We start from the raw sequence: 23,092 nt of genomic DNA, 5'->3' as shown, positions 1-23,092 counted from the left end.
TACTGCTGTGTTTATGCAGATAAAATACTGAAATAAACCATTGCTTTCCATAATTGTTTCTGATGCAAATGATGCTGCTTTGGCAGTATACACAGAAATGTGGAATTCTTTGGACCTAAACATTTTATGTGTGATTCTCATATGGGTAGACAATGCTGTGAGTACAAAGTAAATAGAAGAGATTGGCCACTAGGGGTCAGTAAAGTCTTTCTGTAGCCAAAACTAGCCTGCCCTGTTGAAATTAAGAAATTTGTTTCACATTTCAGTCTTTTGTTTTCAGTTTTACTGGATGTATTGGGGAGCCATTAGTGTGCTGAGTAGGGATGAGATTTTCAAAGACATTCAAGATTAAGATAAATACAATATCATAAATATTTGAATATATAGAAATGTGAAACGCTGATGGTGGTTTTCTGTCCTGTTGCTGCACATTTGGAAATGTACTATGTGCACAGTGTACCATTTGCACATTTTTCACTGTTATATGTCATTATATAAATTTGAGTGGTAGTTTAGTTTCCCAAGTATATGGGCACAATGCAGTCCCTTTTTAGTTGTTTGCTGGATGTCAGAGTGATGTCACAGCAGCAAGGTATGTCCAGCAGCTTGCATGTTGTCTGGGTATTTTTGCCAGTGCATGGCATGGCTGATTGTTTATAAGTCCTCTGAGTAATGACACAGGCAGACCCTGCTCTCTGTTTCTCCTGTGAGTTGGCACTGGCCTTCTAAGAGTGGCATTAATTGAAGAGTTGATTCTGCACCATCCAGCACTTTGGCGGGATTAAGGAGTTGGACGCAAATGGAAGATTACCTGTTCAGAAGCATGGCACACAGCGATGCAGCAATTAGAAAAGGACAGCTCTTGCCCTTTTTCATCCCTAGGCAAGGCGGGAATCGTCACAAGGGTCATCCCCAGAGCCAGCAGGCACTTAACAGTATGAAGTCGGTGCTGCGCTGGCCAAGCCTGATTGAATTTGAAGTTGTTGCTGTTGCTCACTTGATTGAGATGCCAGTCAAATTGCATTCTGAGCTGTGATGAGACAGCAAAGGCTGAGTGGTGGTCCAATGCCATCTCCATTGCCCCAGGGGCTCTCTCCCTCCATTACAATGTGGCCTGCTTCCAAACACAGCCAAATGATTGGAAGTGAAATATCAAGAGGGTTTTGTGTGGTGTCCAAGAGAGGAGATGGGGAACACAAAAGAAAAAAATATATAATGAATAAGGTGAATTGCATAGTACACATTATCCATTCATACTGCTGCTTAATTACTGATTTGCACATTAGATTAGTAAAGCGTTCACAATCACCTATTGTGTGTTCTTACTGAAGGCTGTGTGTTCTCACTGAAGACTGAAGGCTTTGTCTATAACAGACAAATTCCATCCCTCCCTGCACCCATCACTGTAGATCAACTAATGCTGTCTGCACGTGGCAAAATCAAACAAATCTATTTCTCCTCAGGAAAATTCTCAAATCATTGCCAATGGGTGCTGAACCAATTAAGCTTCTACTCATTTGTCTCCTTCACAGAGCTGCAAGGTGTCATAAATTCCTTAAGATTGCACACACCCACAAACAAGTCTGCTTTTAACCACCCTTAAGATCTATGAGGTCTCCTTTTCGATTAATGGAGTGTGAAATACTTTATGTCCTATCGGGGAAGTGAGGATTAAGTGAAATATGTTTCATTTTCTGAATCCAGCAGATTTATCCCGCGAACACCCTCGTTTGTTGTCCGGCACTCTGAAAGATATCAATAATTAATTAACTCACCACATTTGTTGATAGGCAGAGCAATCTGTTGGATCAACCTTCATCAAATGTACTACACTGCTCAACCAGATACAAATTAAGAAATGTATTAAATTACAACAAATATTCACATCTAATTAAAAGACGAGGTTCAACTACCTTAAGGAACTAAAAAGACTGCATTTCAATGAAATTTGTGCCAGTTTATTTACACCGTGTGCATCACTGAGCACAAAACAGATGTGCTGACCCCATTGGCGGCACATTCATTAAATATGAGCATAAGAACTCTGATATCTGCCTCTTTGTAATTTAAAAAGTCAAACGCAACAACAGGTGATTTATTTTGACAGACTCCTCCTACCAAGGGAATCTAGGTGGATACGCCTACTCAGTACTGTCACACCCAATGGCCTTAATGGAGATTTATATCTCACATTTTCCGTTGCCACCCAACGGGCTTCTATATGCCTTTTGCATATGAACTTTATTTGGTAACAATATAGTATATGGTGTGTATATAGTTAATATTTTGTCCAATTTCTGCAGCTTGTCTTGTTTGTAAATTTGTTGTAAGTATCCATTTTGCTTTTTGGTACTTCTTTTTCCAGGCTGTTGAACAGGACTCCTTGTGATTGGTGTATCCCAATACCCTATGCTACATGGCTCCCACAGGTCACCTGGTGCTGGTAAATCCTGTATGTGGCATGATTAAGTCTGTGGTGGATGAATGCACTATTTTATCTGTGGCCTGTGGTCTCATTTAATCCATACCCCAGCACTTAATAAGTGCATATACTCTACTTTAAAAATACAGTTTTCCACAGCTTCAAGGTTTGTGCTTTTTTAATTTTATTTTATTATTTTACTTTTTTGCCAATTTATTTATGAAATCACTGGTTCCCAGTCCAGTAGCATAGCTTGTGACACTTTTGATTAATGCTGAAATTGCAATGTGAGCATCTGTGTGATTAACCTTCAATGGCCATTAGGTAAAGACTGCTGATCGAGAAGCAGTGCCAAAACCACCACAAAGACCTTTCACTTAAAATGTGGGTTCCCATCCTTTTAATTTCCCTCTACTAATGCTGGATTGTACTGCTGAGTCATCGTCATTCATTTAAGCATTCTGGGAATTAGTGTCAGTGCTGTGCTATTGCAGTCCAAAACATATCCCCAACGTCCACTATGTAGACAGCAGTTTATTTTCAGTAATTAAAATACTACTGCTACTACTATTATTATTATTATTATTATTATTATTATTATTATTATTATTAATAATAATAATAATAATAATAATAACCATCATCATCATCATCATCATCACTATACTTCATTCAGCAGCCTGTTGTGGGATGGCATTTATCAGTTAGAGAGCCAGAGAAACTAAAGCCGTTTCCCTCTGGGACTCGTAACATGTATCTCACACGGGAGGACTGACTTGGGTCTTTCATATGAGCTCATGTGAAACAGGGCTCATATGACGCCCAGTACAGTCCGTCTCCATTTCACCACGTGTGCTGTCAGCACAAACATTTTTTTCCTTTTTTCTGTGCTCATGGTAGTGATGAATATGTTCATTGTAGTGTTTGTTCTGTGATCGTAATTTTTTTAATGGTTAGGACTAAATACATCAGTACATAATTATTAAGCTATATAATCCTATGATTGTGTTGCTATATCTAAAATAGCTCGTTAGCTCCGCTGTTTATTTTATGCAGCCTTTTTCATCTTTATTAAGAGTATCAATTTAGAGAGCACTGTAATTTGTTGGCACAAATACATGCAGTCTTGGAGTTTCGCCTGTTCCTGACATACAAGTAGACGTGACCACGAATACATAATTTAGGAAATCAATATAAAATCTCCTGGGCTGTGAAATAGCTCTTAGGAAAGACGTTGTGTGAATTAAAAATGGTGGTTGTTGGCAGCAGTTCAAGTACAATCTCCAGTCCTGTCATATAACTCCTGCCCAAGACTGATTCCACTGAGTTAGCTCATTGATTCTGTATAGGGAAACTGCCAACAGTGTGTTTTACCATGGCAATGCAAATGCCTGAGCAAAACACATGCACTAAATGCCAAAAAAGGATATTACCATTCAAACAACTCAATATAATAGAGTCTGGTATAATAATATAATGTGTCTGGTGTTTTTAGATATATAAAATTACACCAATTTCTTTTTTCATCCGTGGGTATGACAGTAATATTTCATCAGCTGCAGCGATACCTTTATGACCGTTTACTGAAATGAAACATGATATACTCTAAATTCGGTCCAAACCGTTCTCCTATGTAGAAGGAAGGTCAGTTCACTCCTTCTCTGAGGACAATGTGTGCATTTATTTATTTATTTATTTAATCAATCAATTTGACAATCCAAATGTTTTGTCCACAACTCAAGTAACATTGGAATATATTATAGATGGAAGTATAGATGAAATGATAAGTCTCATAATGGCTTTGTTAGATGTCTTACACAGGGGCCAATGACATGCTGTCAATGTCAATGTTATTGAAAACAAAGAACACATAACCCAAGATAAGCATATTTCTTTGGTTTAAGATGAAGCTACCCCACTTTGTGTGTGTGTGTACACATATAAATGAAACAGTATTGTTTTCAGATGCAAAAACCAAACCTCCATTATGCCAGCATCTGTACCTCTTTGAGCATACCAGTGAAGCCTCTGAGGATCTTGAGATGGGAAGACTCTTTCAGATGAGTCATTGCTGCATTTGGTAGTAGCCTACCCATGATAAGTCAAGGGCATTTTATTATCCGCTCATTAAATAATTCATTTCTGAGCCTTGTTGATATCAATAATTTGCCTCAATGTCTGATTTTATTTCTTTCTTCTATTTTGAATGTGGACGCAAATGTTTACTTTTTTGTATTGTGACTTTATTTCATTATTATCTCATGAACCATTACAAATTTTTAAAATGAGAGAAAATTGCCATCAAAGCTGGTTATACTTGATGCAGCTGGTATAATAACAAAAATTAACTACGGTAATTAAAGTTGTTTCATTGTTTCTGATATTTCTTGAAACAACAGTAGTTGTAGAAGCTAAATATAATAATATCCTAAAATTGATCTATCCAGCCCAAATCATCCTGTGGTGCCTCCCCTTCAGTTACAACTGTATTTCTTAGTTTCCTGCATCACAAGGGTAAGTGCAATCTCTGTACAATCTCAGTGTCAGTTTGATAGATGATCCAATCTTCAAGTGGTACAGATGCAGACAGTAAAAAGTGCCATGCTCTCCAGATTAAAGAGTCATTCCACTCCTGATGAAAACAGAAGAATGTTGAATAATTTGAGTGTACTTTGATGTCAATGCACAACTTGCTACTTGATTCATTCTCTCTCTCCCTCTACAATTCACAATTTTAGCATGACTTCAACATTCTTGCAGTCCACATATGTATGGTAATTTTCTAAATACTTTGCACATCTCCAATGCATGCATATGCCGTCTGAATTTATTCCCCCAGTCCTGCCCATCAATGTGGGTGGACATATTATTGATTTTATTCCCATAGAGACTGTTGTTGTTGCAACACTGATCAATACACTGATAATTACAGCTCGGGCAGGACATAATTCAGCTGAGCTCTCACATAGTTTATGCAAACTTTTAACATTACACTTGCCCTAGTATACATCCAGAGTCTGAACATCTTAATGCATTGCTATGGTTTGTTCATTATGGCATTTAACAATGAAATTCATCCTGTGCACAAAATCATGATGCAATTTTTTCTGAGGTTGCTGTGTGGCACAGTAGTTACAAATCCTTGAAAAAGCACCCCTGGTAGTCACATTTTGTTCCTCTTTTAATAATGTTTTCATAGAAATTAATACATCTCATCAATACATGCTTCTCCACATTCTTGAAATAACACACGATAATAAATAATTATACATCTGTTTAATGGGATATTTTATGTGGGAAATTGGAGAAAAAACCCTCATTAAATTACCAGCTATTTAGTTATTTATCACATTGAAACAGAAGAATGAGAAAAAAGTGTTTTAACCATTTTGAAAATGTGCATATTCATGAGATAATTTGCATATGTTCCTTTAAAAATAAAGTCATAATACAAAACAATTTAGCATTTGTGTCCATATTCAAAATATAAAATATAATTTGGGGAAAATTATTTTTTTCTTCCCTATTTACCCGTAGTGCCTCCCTAAATAATAAAGAACGCCCATTTGCAGAGGTGGAATTCCAGGTTCAAAAAGTAAAGGTCCTCCTCTGTATTTTGTTCCAATCACCTGGATTTGCTAATTAGCATAACTCTACAGCCAGGAGGAGGAACTAATGAGTGAAATCAGCTGGCTCATGGGTGGAAGAAACACATGGTAGGACTTTTACTTTCTGACCCCTGGACTTTCCACCTCTATGAACATGATCTAATCAATAAATCAATTGAATTTTAGTCCAAATGCAGTATCACATCTTCCATAATCCTAACACATGCAGTGCATTAGCCAGACATCACCATCCATATTGTCAATCATGGTGGTAGTAGCATTATATTATGGGAATGTTTTCACCAGCAGGGAATGGGAACCCTCTCAGGATTGGGAGGGAAATAAATTGAACAATTTAGAGGCAAATCCAAGAGGAAAATATACTGCAGTCTCGAAGACAATAAAACAGAGATGAAAATGCACCTTTCAGTAGGACACTGACCAAAAGCACAAGGTCAAACCTACACTGGAGTAGCTTAACAAGAAGACAGAATGACTGTCCTGCAATATTTTGCACTTTTGTAGAGCTGAAACCCACCCTATATATACACAGTATATTAATCTAATCCATTGTTTATATTCACAAGTTACAGCTAATCTAGTAAAAATGGGCATGTCCTCAACTGTTGATGTACACATGGCAACCATATTGTTTTGAAAGTTTCTTTTCAAAACGATAATTATCCAATTTGAGACTCTACAGATTAATTCAAGCCTTTCAATTTGGTGACACCCAGCTTAATGACCTAGGACTAGTTTGCAAAAGTAGGTTTTGTCAAAAATGGTGGAAAATCTAAATGGTTGCTGGTGTTGTTTCTTGAGGCAAATTTCTTCACCTGAAGCAGTAGGGTCTACCGATGTAAGTTATAGGATTTTTCATCAACCATAGCCAAAAATATGCTCTTTGAAAACCTGCATATTTGCTATAGCACCCCTTAAAGGGTAACTGATCCCAAATTAATAAGGCTGTCAAATGGCTGCTGATATCTGATTGGTTGATGGCAGCCATGTTTTGTAAAGATATATTTTGCTCAATGGAACCACTGGTGGGGTCATTCATAGAGATGCAGGATACACATTTTCGCCCTAACTGGACAACTAGTTGAAGAATCACAGGCATTTAAACTTATTTGGCTCTTATAGTGGCACCTATTGGCAGAAAGACACCAAATACCACTTTTTGCCAATAGGTGGTGTACAACAATGTACACTTCTGCACGAAATTTGGTAAGGATCGAACATACTGTTCACAAGTTATTGTAAAAATTAGTACAGTAAAAATGGCCATACCCACAACAATTGATTCATGTGTGGCGGCCATATTGTTTGGGAAAGGCAACATTTTTTTTTATTATTATTGAGGTCAGACTGCAAAAAGATTTAAAATGGCGGAAAATCTAATATGGGGTATATTCAACTGAGAATATACATTTTGTTCAGCATGGGCTATGGGAAATGGAATCAAGAATTTTGATTGTAGATCACATGCTTCAGGAGTAATGGGTCAAAACATAAATGGTAGCATTACAGTCTGGCTACTAGGCGTTGTTGCAATAACCTGAATAGTAGTAGGATCGTACTTGCCAAGTTTCATGCTCTATGATTTACGTTTTGTTTTTGTTTCTTTGCTTTTTGCTGCCCATTCAATTTTAGGGAATAATAATAATAATAATACATTAAAAAATGTAATGACTTGAGTTGCATTTATAACCTGGAAATTATCCCCAAGGTGTCTGAGGCAGCATTGTGTAATAAAACAATCGCTGCACTTTCAAAGCTGGCTCATATAACTACATGTATTGCCTGCGAACTGCTTCATGAATCAACAAATGTACATATCAAATGGACATGGTCATTAACCACATGTATAGTAGTTCTCCATAAATACTTGATGAGGAGTGTCAGCTGAGTAATTTGAAGACGAGTTGCAGGCAGCCAGGCCGACGAGAGCTATAGGTGATTATCCAATGTGCTGACAGAATTTGCACTGCCTGTGAACAAATAGCCACCCAGTCCATTATCTCTGTGCCTTACCTGGTGGAACATAAACCTGCAATAGTCACCAAGTGAATTTTCTGTTTGGATTCCTCCATAAAATCCACCAGCCATTTACAATCATCACCCAGTGGCATTTATTGAACAGCCTAATGATGTCCTTGCATCACTGATGTTGGCAGCAACTCTTTGCATCTCACAAATGCATAACATTTTAAAAAAAACAACCCAGTTGGCATTATATGGTATATTCCTCATATATTCTTATTCTGTTGTGCATGAACTCATAGTTGAGAAAATAAGTGAGAAATTAGTGATTATCAATTGAATTATACAAAACTCTGGTTCTTCACATTACTAGTTCATATGACAATCACATATTCTATGTGATTTCATTCTTGCAAGATTATTCCACTATCATTTGTGCTTCACAAGTATAGAACCAGGAGATTTTTGATATTACTAAAAATATCATTATCATCAGTTTATGACCTCCATTTTGTCTGTCTACTGCAGTTTAAATAATATCTACAGGGCAAGAGAACAGGGGAAAAGTTCCATTTGAGATCTGACCAAACAAGCTTTGGATTAGGAGGCAAGCACTATGAGTGCTGCTACATGCTGGTGGAATAATGCCTCAAAGACTGATACCGTGAAAAGATTATCATGATGGCAAGGCAGGCAGAAAGCTCTGTGCCAACATTCTTTTCCAAGGAGCACATGTGGTCCCAAGTTGAAAAATTTAGGAGCACACTAATCATTCCAATTAGCAGATGCACTCTTAAATTTTGTTTTCCAGTGAGCGTACATCAATTTTCAGGAGCAAATGCTTCTAGAATGGGAGCACCGTAGAGCCCTACAAAGCTATTTTCTGGCCGAACTGTGACAAAATGTAATGTATCTCAGAGGAGTCAGATTCCTCGTAGCATTTCAGCTCTTGTGTCGAATTTCCTCCAAGGTGATAAAATAACAGTAACTCCTTGCTGGGGGCTCAAACCTTACACCTCAGAAACCAACAACGGTGCAGCTCCACAAGAAACCCCTTCTTAGCTGTACTCCATTCAGTTTCTTTGAAAATTCTCACAGACCGCTGGCCAATATATGAATGGTCACGTGCATGTCACTGAGGTGTGGAGTTACCCCTAAGCACTGGCAGCATTGTGCTGCTTGCACTTTGAAGGACTCTAGCTCATGGTACTAGAACAGTGATGTCGTCCAAACCTCTTGATAGGCGGTTTAACTACAGTGAGGAGTAATGGTTAGGGCACTGAGGTCTGAGTGCTACATGCTGGGTCACTGTTGGATGACTGTTGACAAATGCCACAAGCAGTCATGGCATACAGCATTAAACATAACATTAATATGTCCCAAACATTTTGGTGTCCTGAAATGGGGGTTGGGGGGGGTGGGCTGCTGTAATTTTTACATGGTGAGACCAAAATGTATAAAAATTAATTAAATAAAAGCTGAGAATCCACACTTGCCCACGTTAACTGATTTATTACAAATCAAAAAATTGTGGAGTACAAAACCAAATCAATAAAAAATTTCTTTGACCCAAACATTATGGATCTCATTGTATGCATTTATGCATGCATGTATGTGTGTGTGCATGGATGCATGCACGTATGTATAAACACACAATGGGTAAATATGTTAATTGAATAATATTAAGAAACATCATAATATTTGTGGACCATATTTTATTGAGCATATATCAATATTTAACTATTCTTTATTGAGTATTTATCAATATTTCACAATGTTCTCAAGCCTGGCATCAAGCGTGCACTCATTAATTTCTAAGATTCATTTATTTCTGAGGGGACGGTTATTGAGGCATTGCAATGATAGGTCATAAATTAAGTCTGCCATTTTCTGTATCACAGTATTTTATTTCAAAACCTACCAATTTCCTGTAGACCATGTAATGCATATACATTTGCTTTGAAGTGCAACATATAAATATTTAATCATTTGCATTCACTAAGTGGTTCATTATCAGCAGCTCATTTTAAAAATCTTATCTTGACAAGAAACATGAGTGAAACCACAGCAATTCACAAGGCACTTGCACTGTTATAATTCCAGTCCAGGAAGCCATTTATATCCACAAAGCAATGTTCAGTAATATGCATATACTTTTGGGGTAAAAAATATTTTCATTTTATTTTTCATTTGTCAAAATCTATTTCAGGTTGGTGGAATGTTGTCCCTAGCCTAATGTGAACCATCTTTTTAAATTGTCTTCTGGAAGCTAACTCATAGCTACCAGGGTTCGAGTTATGTGGGAGCGGAGCTCCCATGAAAGCAGTAAAATCATACATCTGTGGGGGTCGCTAATACATACCCAACAACCATTATTTTAATCACGAATAATGCATTTTTCAATGTAATTATTTACGTTAACGAGATAAATAGGCTAAAAGAAACATGTTTTCCAAAAGAACCAAACGCACCATATTCTCTCCTGAATGACAGCATGGCTGCACTTCACCACCAAGCCACCATGGTGTGCAGTAGAGTATTGCGCAAACTATGTACTTTCCTGTTGAGAGCGCGCGAGCCACAAACATTCGAACCCATTTGGAAGAAGAAGCCACTACATATATCAGCCAATATTATCTTTATAATATATTGAATAGAAAGTAGTATAGACTAGCTACCATGCCACCGGCAGCTCCCAGCATGCCCCGCGCACGGGACACTTTCTTCGGGTTCGTGCGGGACTGTTGCCCTGTAAATGTTGTAAATAGTGTGATTACTGTCTTGTACAAACGTGTCTGTGTTGTATGATTTGAGTTTTGTTGTCTTTGGTTGTTTGTGTGGTGTGCCACCATGGGAGAGACAAAGGAGGAGTTTGAGGGGCTTCTCCCCTGTTCGCCATTGTGAATTGAACTGAGTGAATGTCTGATTTCCGTATTGAATGTTCCTCAATAAAGCTCAATTGAATTTGAACTACTTTACGTGTCAGCTTTCATCATAGACCCTCACCACGTTACACCTAACATTAGTTACTTTACAGACCCCCCCCAAAGCTCAGATTATAACTCGAACCCTGATAGCTACAATGGACCATGGCTATGTGTCCGTTGAAAACAAGATACCAATTAATTAAGATAGAGCAATACCTTAGCCTTGACTGCTGTTACACTCTTGTCCAGGAAAGGAAGAACAGATGGAGGTTCCAGGTTGACATTCATGTGGCACACCTAGCCCTGAAAGCTTATGAGCTAATGTGTACTACCTTCAGTGGCAGTTTCCATATCTGGAATACTAGCGGCATCTGCTTTTTCTTTACTGCTCCTGGGGTAAGCATCCTCTATGAAAGAAAGCATCTTTTCAGCATGTACGTCTCTGGTTCTGGAGACTCCATTTCATTTTCACACAGATCCACATCCATTGCCTTGTTTCTCTGGTAGTACTTGGAGAACTTATTGAATATTATAGTGATAGGCAAGGCTACTACCAGTAACCCACAGATAATGCAGACAGTTGCGACCACTTTCCCCGCCAGTGTCACAGGACATGTGTCCCCGTAGCCCACCGTTGTCATACTGATGGTGGCCCACCACCAGCCCTCCGGGATAGTCTGCAGCTTTGACTCTTCATCCTCCTTCTCCATGAAGTAAATGAGGACAGAGAAAATAGAGATCCCAACAGACATGAAGAGAACAAGCAGACCCACTTCATGGTAGCTGTGTCTGATGGTGGAGCCCAGTGCACGAAGCCCCGCTGAATGCCGGGCCAGTTTGAGGATACGGAATATCCGCATCAGTCGCAGGATCTGCACCACCTTTCCCACGTTCTCCAGGTCCTCCTTCTCCTCATCTACAGTCTCAAATGCAAGCGTGGCGTAAAATGGAAGGATGGAGACAAAGTCGATAATGTTCAAGGGGCTTGCCAAAAACTTTCTGGGGCGTGGGGCCACAGCAAGCCTAACAGAGAACTCTGCTGAGAAGCAGATAACGCAAGCAATTTCAAGGACAGCAAGCACAGGGTCCTCAACATGGCGGTCACTGGCATCAAACTTGTGAAATTCAGGCATGCTATGAATGCACATGGCCACAATGGAGGTAAGGACCACACCTAGTGAAGCAATAGTGACTGCCCTGGAGCAGCGTGAGTAACCAGGGTCTTCCATCGTCAGCCAGACATGCCGCCTCACTTCTGAGCACCAGGTGCCTTCAAAACTCTCCAGGTCTTTATCTAGGACTGAGAGCTCCTCAAGCGAGGAGTCCATACTGAGCTGCTGCTCATCACTCAGATCCCAGTCTTGGTCCTTCAGGTATTCCTTGCGTTCCTGAAAACTGCTACCACAGCAGGATCCTAGGTGTAGCTCCTTTATCCCCCAGTACTCTATCTCCTGACTGAAGGAGAAGACACAGAGCTCCTCCATTAAGTGAATCCTACCAGTTCGGTAGAAGTTGAGCACACAGCGGAAGACAGTGGGGTTCCTGTCAAAGTAGTATTCCCTTTCAGCCGCACAGTAGTCATCACACAGCTCCAAAATTGCCTCCTCAGTCCGGCAGTGGAGCAAGCGACCCAACCGTGTCTGTGGAAAGCGCAACAGGGTGCCATAGTACACCTTCTGCCTGAAACCACCGACATTCAGGTTGATAAGGTCATCCTCAATCCCATGTCTGTGGAGGATCTGCCCATATACCATTGCAGTGTTGATGCAACAGGGTGTAGAGGGGTGTGGCTGAGGAAATGCTCAGGTTGCTCTATCACCTACAATATAAACAAGGTACAGTTAATCAATATATTTTAAGTAATAATGTACAACTAATATAAGGATTCATAGCTCATAGATTGTAGCATTCTCTCATTTACTCATTTATTGCAGCTGTAACTGAAATATCATGTACTGGAATTTCCCTGATAATTCACTGTTTTGAAAACGAGACTCCTCAGTGATGTCCCAAGTTTTGGATGCAAAGATTCTTCATTGCTTACATATCTTTGCTGAATCCTGACAATGCTACTGATATGGCACAGCAGCAGAAACAGTTTGTTAGCTAGCATCATAGCTGCAGAGAAAATACTTGCCTCAAGTTAGCTTCAGCCAAATTTCTTGTCGTGGATCTGCACCTTTCTTTATATAATTTTACTTGAATCCCTCTAGTCTCCACTCATGGGCCTCAGCATAAAACATTGTAGGTGGACTTACCAAGTTCAGCATGACCTGGCATTTTTTTTAGCTGAATTCACAAGTGATCGTGATGCACTTGCTACTACAAGCACACCTGATACATTACATTTATTTGGTAGATGCTTGTACCCAAAGCAACGTACAATACAGTAAGTGCATCCCAAAAGTCATTGGAATACTCATTATGTGACAGTCATCCATAGCCATGAACACATTAAATCCAGTTCACACAGTAAGCATAGGCTAGGTCAGAAAGTTACGGTAAATCAAACTAGGAGGCCTGGCAATGAGCTACAACATCAAGATAACGATAAAAGTGCAATATAAGAGCTGGATAGAGATACGAGCGTAACATGAAAGTGCTAGAGGAACAAGATAAAAGGATACAAGTGATATGTGCCCTGCAGATTAGTTCTAGTTAGTCCAGGTACAATCTGAAGAGATGCATCTTCAGACCACAACAGTGGTAAATGGTAAATGGACTGCATTTATATAGAGCTTTTATCCAAACAGCTTTACAATTGATACCCATTCACACACACACACCAACGGTGAAAGGCTGCCATTCAAGGTACCAATCAGTTCATTGGGAGCAATTAGGGGTTAGGTGTCTTGCTCAGGGACACTTGGAGACACACCCAAAGCAGGGGATCGAACCGGTAACCCACAAGAAGTGGCAATTTGTCCTAGACATAAATAAATAAACGACGCAAGGAAAACACTGAAGAACGGCATTGACATTCCAGGAATTGCATGGCACAGTATGGCAGACCACAATTCACCATCAACCTTGAGACATTATCATGCTGCTGAAATTGTATATAATTCCTTTCTTTCTTTCTTTCTTTTTGATCCCTTGAGTTGTGTCTCATAAACCAAAGAAAATGGACATAACTGTGAAATGGCAAGCTAGCATACACATAATATACCAAGTTAATTGCAAAAGTTTTGGGACAGTGACACACTCCAGCACATTAGATTTGAAATGAAACAAAGGATTTGCAACCAAGTACTAAATATGACAACTTCATTTCAGTTTATTTTCATTTGTCCAATTACTTTTGCTCCCCTAATATGGGGGCTATGTATTAAAATGGCTGTAATTCCCACATGGATCACCCAATATGAATGCAAATGCCCTCAAATTAAAGCTGTCAGTGTGCACTTTATCTTCATATTGATTGCTTTATTTCAAATTTCAAAGTGCTGGAGTACAGAGGCAAAACAAGAAACTTTGCACCAATGTTCCAATAATTTTGCATTTAACTTTGTATCTTGTAGTTGGATACATTATACATTAGCTAATACGTAAAAAAGGTTTTTGAGTATAGGCTCCGCAGAGCATTATTGTCACTGCCCTTCATTATGTTTAAAGCAAGGATTGTATTACACCACTTCGGAGAAAGAGAACTTCTACTCTCCATAACTAAGCTATTGGGCTTTAAGACAGAATACACTTTGTTCCAACATCTATCGGACGGACTAATTTAGCCAATGCGCCTGAAAATTTTTAAAGCGCCTATTCACCTGCAATACGACCGATACAAATATAGACTACAGCTAGTTGTAGCCTGTTAGATAGTACGCAAATACAGAGCAATAAATATATAAAGTATATAAGTCTCTTAGAAGTGCTAGAACTATGGGACATTCTGTCCACACCATGGTAATACAAGAAATAATACATTTTGCCTTCGTTTAATGGGCGGAAACTATATAATATAACGCGCTCCTTAACCCTAGACGCATTCAGTGCTAGCAATCAGTCAACAACTGTTGAGCATTACACATTACAGCCTGCGCGCTCAAACGCAAAAACAATAATAACAATAATAATAATAATAATAATAAAATAAGAAACATTGTAGCCAGGGCAACTCAAATACGTGTCAAGCAAAATGGACTAAAGTGTCAACGTGATACAAAATTAGCGATGGGATTCGGTCGTATGCATTTTCATACGCACTCGACTTTCGGACAGTAAGAAAATATAGGCAACGGTGCTTTTTTCAAGGCACCGTTTTAATTAAGTTGGCAGCTAGCGCTTATACATAGCATTCCGACTAAATACTACAATCAAAGAAATGCAACGGAAGTTCCTTATACAAGCAGTGGGGCGTAATGTGTGTGTACGCAATTATTAAAAGCCTACCTGATCATATTAGATCCCCCCTTCCGCTAAAACACTCCCGAATATGTTGGATCTTCCCATGCAAACTTGCTGAATACAACTCTCGGGCTCAGTGTGTTCTTTGCTTGCTCCTAGTTTTGACTTTAGGATGTTCCGGCGTCCCGTGTAGGCAACCGGTCTGACAATTCCCGCAAACTGTCATTCACTGGCATTGAGTAGTGCATGTTTATTGGCTTATGTGCAAACCCTCCCGTTTGGATAGTCGGGAGGGTTGCAAAACACTTTCTGAAAGCATTTTATAAACATTTTTATTTTTTTAAGAGAGGAATCATTCTGTTGATCCAAGAAGCTTGCAGGATGGCAGTAATAATGGATTGTCTTTTGTAATTTATTTTAATATGCTAATTGACAGAAACATGCACTATAAAACAGAACTTTCCTTTAAGATTAAACTTGATATTATCAATTTTCTGAAACACAAATATTGCCCACAAAACAGCATCCATATCCCATTAGCCATGTCAAAGAGAGTAGGCTACATGCAATATCCTTTCAATATCGAGAAGTAATTTAAGATAGCTATAGGCTAGGCCTCTTCAAAGTTATCAGAAAACGTATTTCGTCTTTGGTCTGGCCTATGGCCAATTCGGTTACCAATTAATTACAGTTTCTTCAAACAGCTTTAAAATAATTAATTCAAATCTAGGCTACACGGTTTCGCCGGAAACGTAGGTCAGGTCATTCTCAGTTTTAAAATGGGATCTGTAGGCTACAACATTAATAAGACACAATAAAAGCACTAATCTCAGCTGAAATGCCAAAAGTGTTACAAATTGTGGTATTATAATAGCCCGAACAATCCTGGTTATCTGCACTCATCCAGTGTAGCCTATTACGAACTGATTGCAAATCTAGTTCCTTTACATAGTAGACTTAGCGTACACGACTATCTACAAGTTGTACCACATGAATTACAAATAGCCTACTGTGTACCGTAGCCAGAAATAATAGGCTATAGTTTGACCTGCACAGAACTAGGTGGACATTCGCAAACTCACTGGTGTGTGGTGGTTCAGCGAAGATAATTGCGCATCCAGTCATTTAAATGGCCTGGTGCCCATTTTTACACGGTGTGCAGGTATAAATAAAGGCGCGTAGGCCTGCTTATACAAATTTTAGATCTGTAAAAGATCGCTGTAAACATCCATCTACAGCGATGCAAACGGCTGTTTCCGTCTCATTTCTGGTGTGTCTTCTAAACGTGAATTCACCTATTTTGCCAAAGTAGCCTATAGGCTACCCCCCAAACAAGAACCGGTTACTTGTAAGAAACCGGCTCCTAACACAGTAACACTTCGCCTCACAATTACACAGCCAGTTATAAAGAGAGAATCTCTATTGCCAATTAGACTGCAACAATAATCACCTGAACTCCATTTTTCTCTCTAAATAAATCAGCTCAGGGTGGGAATGTATTGTATTAATCTCCGCCATCGTAAGAGAGCTGTTAATAGGTGTTTGGAGGGGGCTTTTTTTTCCCCCTGGTTATTTGGCGGGTTTCATTTTACTCAGTACCAGTGATTTCCATTTTGATTACATTTTAAATTTGTAATGGGACGGTTTCTTGGACTTCGGTAAGAATGTGAATCTTGTTTTAGCTAATTTAATTTTAATACGGTGTTTCACTAATATAATTTACCCGTCAGGACTCTATGGTTCCTGCTGATGGGTCTTTGGATACAAGCCGAAAAGCACTCCGTTCCTCGTAAGGAATTCGAGCGTTTTTCTAGTTTCTGCTTAATCGTTTAGAAAATTACCAAACCAATGCGAAATGTGTTTTAAGATGGACTCGATGTGGAGTGCCTCGGTAACCTGGTGGGGCTTTCCTTGGATGGATCTCTGCTCTGGGAACATCGGTTGGAGATTGACGCTGCTGGTTTGTAGACTGGGTTCTTTATTAAACGTAGGCTATGTGTGCCGGTTCTTTAACTTCTCTCTGTTTGCAGATGGTTCTACCTTCGTTCCCATAACCGAGAGAGTGGCTTCACAATGTGGATTCCGTAGGAGATCTGACCCTTGGGGCAATACCATGCTCTTTGCTTCAATCCAGAATTGCTTCGTTGAGGGCGCTGTAAGGACTTTGTTCCATTGTATTCTCCATGGTTCAGAGGACCATAAGGCTTTGTTCTCCATGATTCTCCTTCATTATGAAATGTTTTTACCTTTTGTCAGGATGATGATCAGATCTTTGATCTGACCATCCGATTGAGACTATCTGGAAGCCCTAAATCTGACGCTGTCATGCACACCGTTTCCAAAACCTGTCCGTACAGTGCATGGGCCTCTCGTGAGATCATTTGCAACCACAATTATATGGAGGTGGGTGTGGGTGTAGGGGAGTGAGGGAGGGAGGGAGGGACGGAGGGGGCTCCTACTTTATTTTCTTTCAGGTTTAGATGTTTTGTTCCATGGTCCAGCATGCACAGTTTTGGCATGTGTGCTTGGCTCCCTCATCAAGTTCTAGATTAATTTTGTTTTGCTCAGAAGGCAAACCATTCCTGTTCATTTTGTCAGCTGGTTTAACTGGTGTCAAGCAATTTATATCTGAAGTTCAGTGAGATTAGTAATTGTTTACACATTGCTGCCCCTCCCCTTTTAGGTTTCTGTTAGGAGACGCATCCCTAATGTTGAAGAATTTGAAAAAGAACTTCCTGAGTATGAGGGGTTTGATGATGGAGATGAGGTAAATATTTTTCACTAATTGTGATGTGTGACAGATGGTTACCTTTCTTCTGTAACTATGCGAGACTGATGGTAACTGTGACATGTGACCCAATTGCAACAGAACCGCTCTCCGCTTAAGCTGTGGAAAGTACAGTTTCACACAGGAGAGGCTAAGGCAATGACCACAGAGGAGGCCCACGATAAAGGTTATGGCCTGTCTATTTCCTCCACACGAGCACTTCTGCGGAGCCCTTTTAATACACCTGAGAGCACTACAGTGGATGTGAGTTACTACTCTTCTCCCCCTCCCCCCCTTACATCTGCCAGATTGCAAGCCTGTGTTCACTTCACTAGCTTTGAGGCTATATTTTAGACTCAATTTTTTTTCTAAAGCCGTTTCTGTACTCAGCACAAACGTCATGTACTTCCTGAAATCTGTCTTGAATGCATCTCGAGTCTGCCTTTCAGTGTGGTTCTTGAATGATTCAAACAGGTGTCTGGAGTTCCCATGCAACTAATTAAGGCCTCTACATACTTGAAGCGCAAATGGATGATGAAGCAGCTATATTCTGCTGCTGCTTGCCCTACTGGTGAGATCACGTTTGACCCTGATTCTTTATAAAGCTACTTAGAGCAGTGGTCCACTTGGAACAATGCCGACTTATTTTGTTTTATTTTTTTTTTTTTTCTAGGTGGTGTCACCTTCACAGAAGAAATGATTACCTGGCGTCTGCCCTTGCGAATCTCTCCACTGCTTTCCAGTGATTATGTCCATATTATTGAGTACCACATGGGAATCCAAGGCAAAAGGCTGGATGCTTCTATAATGGCAGCTAGGAACTACAAACTGACTATGACTGATTCTTACTTCATTGTTGAAATTCCAGTGGGGTCAGTTGATGGCTATTACAAGGTTGGTCTGGAAGTCTCACTTTCCATTTACGTCTGGCCTTCTCGATCACTTGAATGCAAACCTTGAAGCCCTTTTTTGTGTGTGTAGAGTCGAGCATTGGATTACCAATACTACATCACTTATAATGTTGAGCCCATGCTGGAAGTGCTATGGAAGGAGGATGCCATGTATGATGACACAAGATACAAAGTTCTATATCCCATCATCACCCCACCTATGGCCAGACCACCTTTTATCCAGGACAGTGAGTATTGCATTTTGACATGCACCTGTATGTAAAGTTCACTGCAGGCCCCATTTTTCCTTCCTTGTTTCATATAAATGCAGAATGGCCCCATTTGCAGTTTCAGAAAGCATTTTAGCTTTGCTCTGTCTGTACAACACCCCAGACATTTTGAAGGGGAAGGGTTGAAAATTAAAGCTGCATTTCGGTTTAATTTGCATCTTTCTGCCCACAGATACTGTCCCTGAGAAAAGAGTGTTTGACTTCTTTGTGGGGAGCTTCCTATCTGATGTAGAGTTGGTCAATATCACCTTTACAACTGGTGTGATGTCTATTGCTGAGGCTAATGTGCAAGGATTCAACGTACAGGAGCACATATTGCCCACTGGCTTAAAGGGATACTCTCTGCAAGTGCCTTTTTCCGATCCTGTTGTCCACAAAGAGGTGAGTCCACCTTTGGCTTTAATTCTGTTTTGAGGCCCATCTGAAACCTTACAAAGTAACCAGTGCACATTGAAATTGTCGTTAAAACCAATGGCTGCATTCAGTTTGGAAAAAGGCATTTGAGTAGCATAAATTGCCGTTGGCAATAACCGGTGTCTGCTCTTTAGAACACCGCTGTGGATGTCACGGACTACATTTTGCCTGTGACTTTTGGTTTTGTCACCCTGCCGGAAAATGGCCCCTTCTCTCACCCAGGAATGCTCAAAGCCAGCCTACAGGATGTCGGTATGTGAATTTTGAAAAGGGTATATAATTTGCTCTTCTGTGTTGTACGTCGCTCTGGATAAGAGCATCTGCTAAATGTGTTGGCCTCCTGTCACTTGCCCCTGATTTATATTGTTTCTAGTTTTGCCCACTGTGATTGGCACCTGTGATCTGGAGTACTTCTATGTCACTGTGGAATATGGAAGCCAGGGCCACAATTTTGTGACTGTGGTGGGCCAGAGGGAACTTTCACCTGACATTGCAGAAGAGTACGGATATATACACAATGACACCCACTTCAGTATCGCTGTCCATTTTTTGGCTCAGGATGCTGTGTTTGAGGTATGTGGTCTTGCGCTTTTAAACCCTTGTATCATGGTGCATGACTACTGTTGTAACACCCTCTCCTTTCTTCTCAGATGGTTTGGGCATCTTTACTCAGAAGTAGGTTGAATGTGGTCCTGAAGAATCCTGTTCATGGCTGGAATCTCAATGATTTCTCCCTGTCTTGCAGCTTCCCCATGACAATGATTGGTTTGTATTCTGTTCAAAATTCTCTGTTGGTGGCACAAGGGCTATGAGAATTCAGTCTTCACATGGTTTGCTTTTGCAGAATGCTTCTCAAATGGAACAATGACGGCCCTGGCTGTGAAAGTGGAATCCGTACCAGACCTGATCTTGTCTCAGCTGACTCTACGAGATTCCCGGTGTAAACCTGCCTACAGTGACCACATTTTTGCTTTCTTCTCATTTAGTTTGAACTCTTGTGGAACTACCAGAAAGGTACTGGTTGTGTTGATGTTCTGGTAGATTCTGTTATTGCTTGGAAGGGTAAATGCGCCTAACTTTGTCTTGTAGTTTATCAACAACTACATGATTTATGAAAATGAAGTGTCCTTGGGAAGTCAGAAGGTCACCACTGCTGCTGACCAGTATCTGTAAGGACTGGTGTCATTCAAGTTGTGGATTTTCTTCTCTTATCCCCTAGTCCTCTGACTGTCTGTCTGTTCTTTGCTTAAGGATCACGGTTTCCTGTTACTATGGGATCAATGCCACCTACACACTGCCCTTTAGCACCGTGCCAAACCCTGAACCTGTTGTGCATGCAGCGCTGGGCGTGTTTATGGTCGGAATGCAGCTTGCCCTGGGTAGGTCAAGCCTGAAATTAGGTTGGGTTATCCTCTCGGCCTCCAACTTATTTTTCTTCCCCAGATTCATCATATAGTGTCTTCTACTTGGATGAACACTACCCAGTTGTGAAGTACTTGAGAGAGCCTCTGTATTTTGAGGTGGAGCTGATGCGAACCACAGACCCACAGGTGGAACTGTTCTTGGAGAACTGTTGGGCCACTACTGAAGAGGAAAGGACCTCTGTTCCTAAGTGGGACATTATAGTGGATGGGTGAGTTGACTGATTGTGGCTCCGCTTTTGAAATGTGAACATTTTAACATTCATGCTTTGCTTCTCTCAACTAGCTGTGAGAATCTTGCTGACCCTTACCATACCATTTTCCATGGGGTCTCGGCCGATGCCAGAGTACATTTCCGTAGCCACTTCAAACGCTTTGAGGTCAAGATGTTTTCATTTACATTGGATGGTGTAGCTCTAAAAGGACAGGTAATTCTCACTAGCTTTGCCTCTGGAATATTTGTGTAAACTTTAATCCATTAGTTACAATCTGTGTTCACTCTGGTCACAATGGGCAAAAACCCTCATGTAATTTCTTTCCTAGATCTTTGTCCACTGTGATGTTGTGATCTGTGATGTCAACAGCCCCACAGACAGCCTCTGCAGCAGAGCGTGTATGAACAAGCAAAACATGAGTACAGCATCAAAGCGAGGTATAGCAGATTGACCATTTGTTTGGAAGTGACTGTCTGTGAATATTCTGGCTGACAATCTGCCCCCCCCAGGCAATTTGTTTGTCCTAAAAAGGAGGGCTGACTGCATTTTCTTGCCAACAGTTCGCAGGAGCACAGAGAATACCCATATGGAACAGGTGTCATCTGGTCCAATTGTCCTCATCTAGAAACCCATTGTTTTCTGAAAAGTACCAACTTAGGTTGATGTGCCAGTTCTTGCAGACTTGTGTATGCAATCCAAATAAAATCTTAAACTATGATGACTTGTTTCTTTTAGGGGGTGGAATGGCATGCCTTACTATAATATTCAACTCCAGGAGAAATTTATCCCACCCCACCTAACATTTAAATGGTGGAATTTGTGTGGTACTGACTTCAAATAAGGCAGCTCCTGCCTTTTGTGCTTCCCTTTCAAAAACTGGTTCTCCAGAATAGTTAGCAGCAAAAGATAGTAGCTTTCCATCAGTGCAAAGTTGTTTGATCACTGAAGCTGGTTATTTTTCAGGCTTCAAGTATGAAGCTGCAAGGCACTTTCCGCTACATTTTCCAGAAACTTTGCACCAATTCTAAGATGTGTTGTCTATTGGTTTCCCAAAATCAACTCGGCAACCCATATCACTGCTGAAGAGGCCAAGTCCTTTGACTCCATTTCTACAGCGGTGAACTGCAAAAATGGGACTATCCTATCCCTCTTCTAAATTACTACAAATCTGTTGCATGCTATTGATGGTAAATGGACTGCATTTATCTAGTGCTTTTATCCAAAGCGCTTTACAATTGATGCCTCTCATTCACCCATTCTCTCACACACACACACACACACACACACACACACACACACACACACACAGTCAAACACCAACGGTGAAAGGCTGCCATGCAAGGTACCAATCGGCTCATTGGGAGCAGTTTGGGGTTAGGTGTCTTGCTCAGGGACATGCCCAGGGCTGCCAGACAACTGCTCTTACCTCCTGAGCTGTCACCCCTTACTGACCTTACTACCCTAATTTTACTTTCTAATAAAGTGGCTACCACATTTTAACAACTTATAACAATTACAAGCAAATTTTTTTTATTTGTCCCAGACAGCAGCAGTTGGTGAGCTGAAAATTGGGGTGGGAAACTTTCCTTAAAACTGATTATTGGTCTCAAGCTGTCTTCCTTTTAACAAGCATGTCAATTTCACTGATCAACTGGCACGTAACACAACTTCATGTTAAGGAGGCTGAATGATAAATTCAGTTTAGACGAATCTAAATTGTTTTAAGTGTGTGCAGACAGCATGTTAATTTTGTAAAGCACAAGAATGTCTATGCTCATTTAAAATTCCAATTTAGAAAATCCATTTTA

At 40.2% G+C, this 23,092-nt stretch overlaps 2 protein-coding genes across 3 annotated transcripts; one reads left to right on the top strand and one right to left on the bottom strand.

The window, feature by feature from the left end:
- Positions 1-11,135: 11,135 nt before the first annotated feature.
- LOC118229050 (potassium voltage-gated channel subfamily S member 3-like) lies at positions 11,136-16,566 on the bottom strand. 2 transcript variants are annotated; one of them, XM_035420706.1, is made up of 2 exons: positions 16,370-16,566; positions 11,136-12,759 (listed from the first exon to the last, which is right to left on the bottom strand). In XM_035420706.1, the coding sequence occupies exon 2, from the start codon at positions 12,692-12,694 to the stop codon at positions 11,348-11,350; it is 1,347 nt and encodes a 448-aa protein (XP_035276597.1). In that variant the 5' UTR covers positions 12,695-12,759; positions 16,370-16,566; the 3' UTR covers positions 11,136-11,347. The 2 variants fall into 2 exon arrangements, with proteins under 2 accessions (XP_035276597.1, XP_035276596.1); XM_035420705.1 differs by lacking the exon at positions 16,370-16,566 and adding an exon at positions 15,333-15,585.
- Positions 16,567-16,790: 224 nt separating this feature from the next.
- On the top strand, positions 16,791-22,000 carry zpax1 (zona pellucida protein AX 1). The gene is made up of 21 exons (XM_035420704.1): positions 16,791-16,945; positions 17,018-17,076; positions 17,155-17,247; positions 17,318-17,442; positions 17,544-17,690; positions 17,971-18,054; positions 18,157-18,318; positions 18,529-18,625; positions 18,728-18,948; positions 19,036-19,192; positions 19,407-19,615; positions 19,783-19,900; positions 20,022-20,221; positions 20,299-20,413; positions 20,493-20,662; positions 20,738-20,817; positions 20,900-21,027; positions 21,092-21,281; positions 21,356-21,497; positions 21,613-21,721; positions 21,845-22,000. The coding sequence occupies exons 1-21, from the start codon at positions 16,923-16,925 to the stop codon at positions 21,907-21,909; spliced, it is 2,694 nt and encodes an 897-aa protein (XP_035276595.1). The 5' UTR covers positions 16,791-16,922; the 3' UTR covers positions 21,910-22,000.
- Positions 22,001-23,092: the final 1,092 nt, after the last annotated feature.

This window comes from Anguilla anguilla, chromosome 6 (genome assembly GCF_013347855.1).
Source record: "Anguilla anguilla isolate fAngAng1 chromosome 6, fAngAng1.pri, whole genome shotgun sequence".
In the NCBI taxonomy this organism is placed as follows: Eukaryota; Metazoa; Chordata; class Actinopteri; order Anguilliformes; family Anguillidae; genus Anguilla; species Anguilla anguilla.
The sequence above is the reverse complement of the archived record's forward strand: the minus strand, read 5'-3'. Positions and strand labels throughout refer to the sequence as shown.

Bases quoted from the DNA above. Each gene is read 5' to 3' on its own strand.
- zpax1 (XM_035420704.1), top strand. From the start codon at position 16,923: ATGGGACGGTTTCTTGGACTTCG. The intron at 18,055-18,156 runs GTAAATATTTTT...CAATTGCAACAG, and splicing joins GGTTTGATGATGGAGATGAG to AACCGCTCTCCGCTTAAGCT. The intron at 18,319-18,528 runs GTGAGTTACTAC...TGATTCAAACAG, and splicing joins CTGAGAGCACTACAGTGGAT to GTGTCTGGAGTTCCCATGCA.
- LOC118229050 (XM_035420706.1), bottom strand. From the start codon at position 12,694: ATGGTATATGGGCAGATCCTCCACAGACATGGGATTGAGGATGACCTT.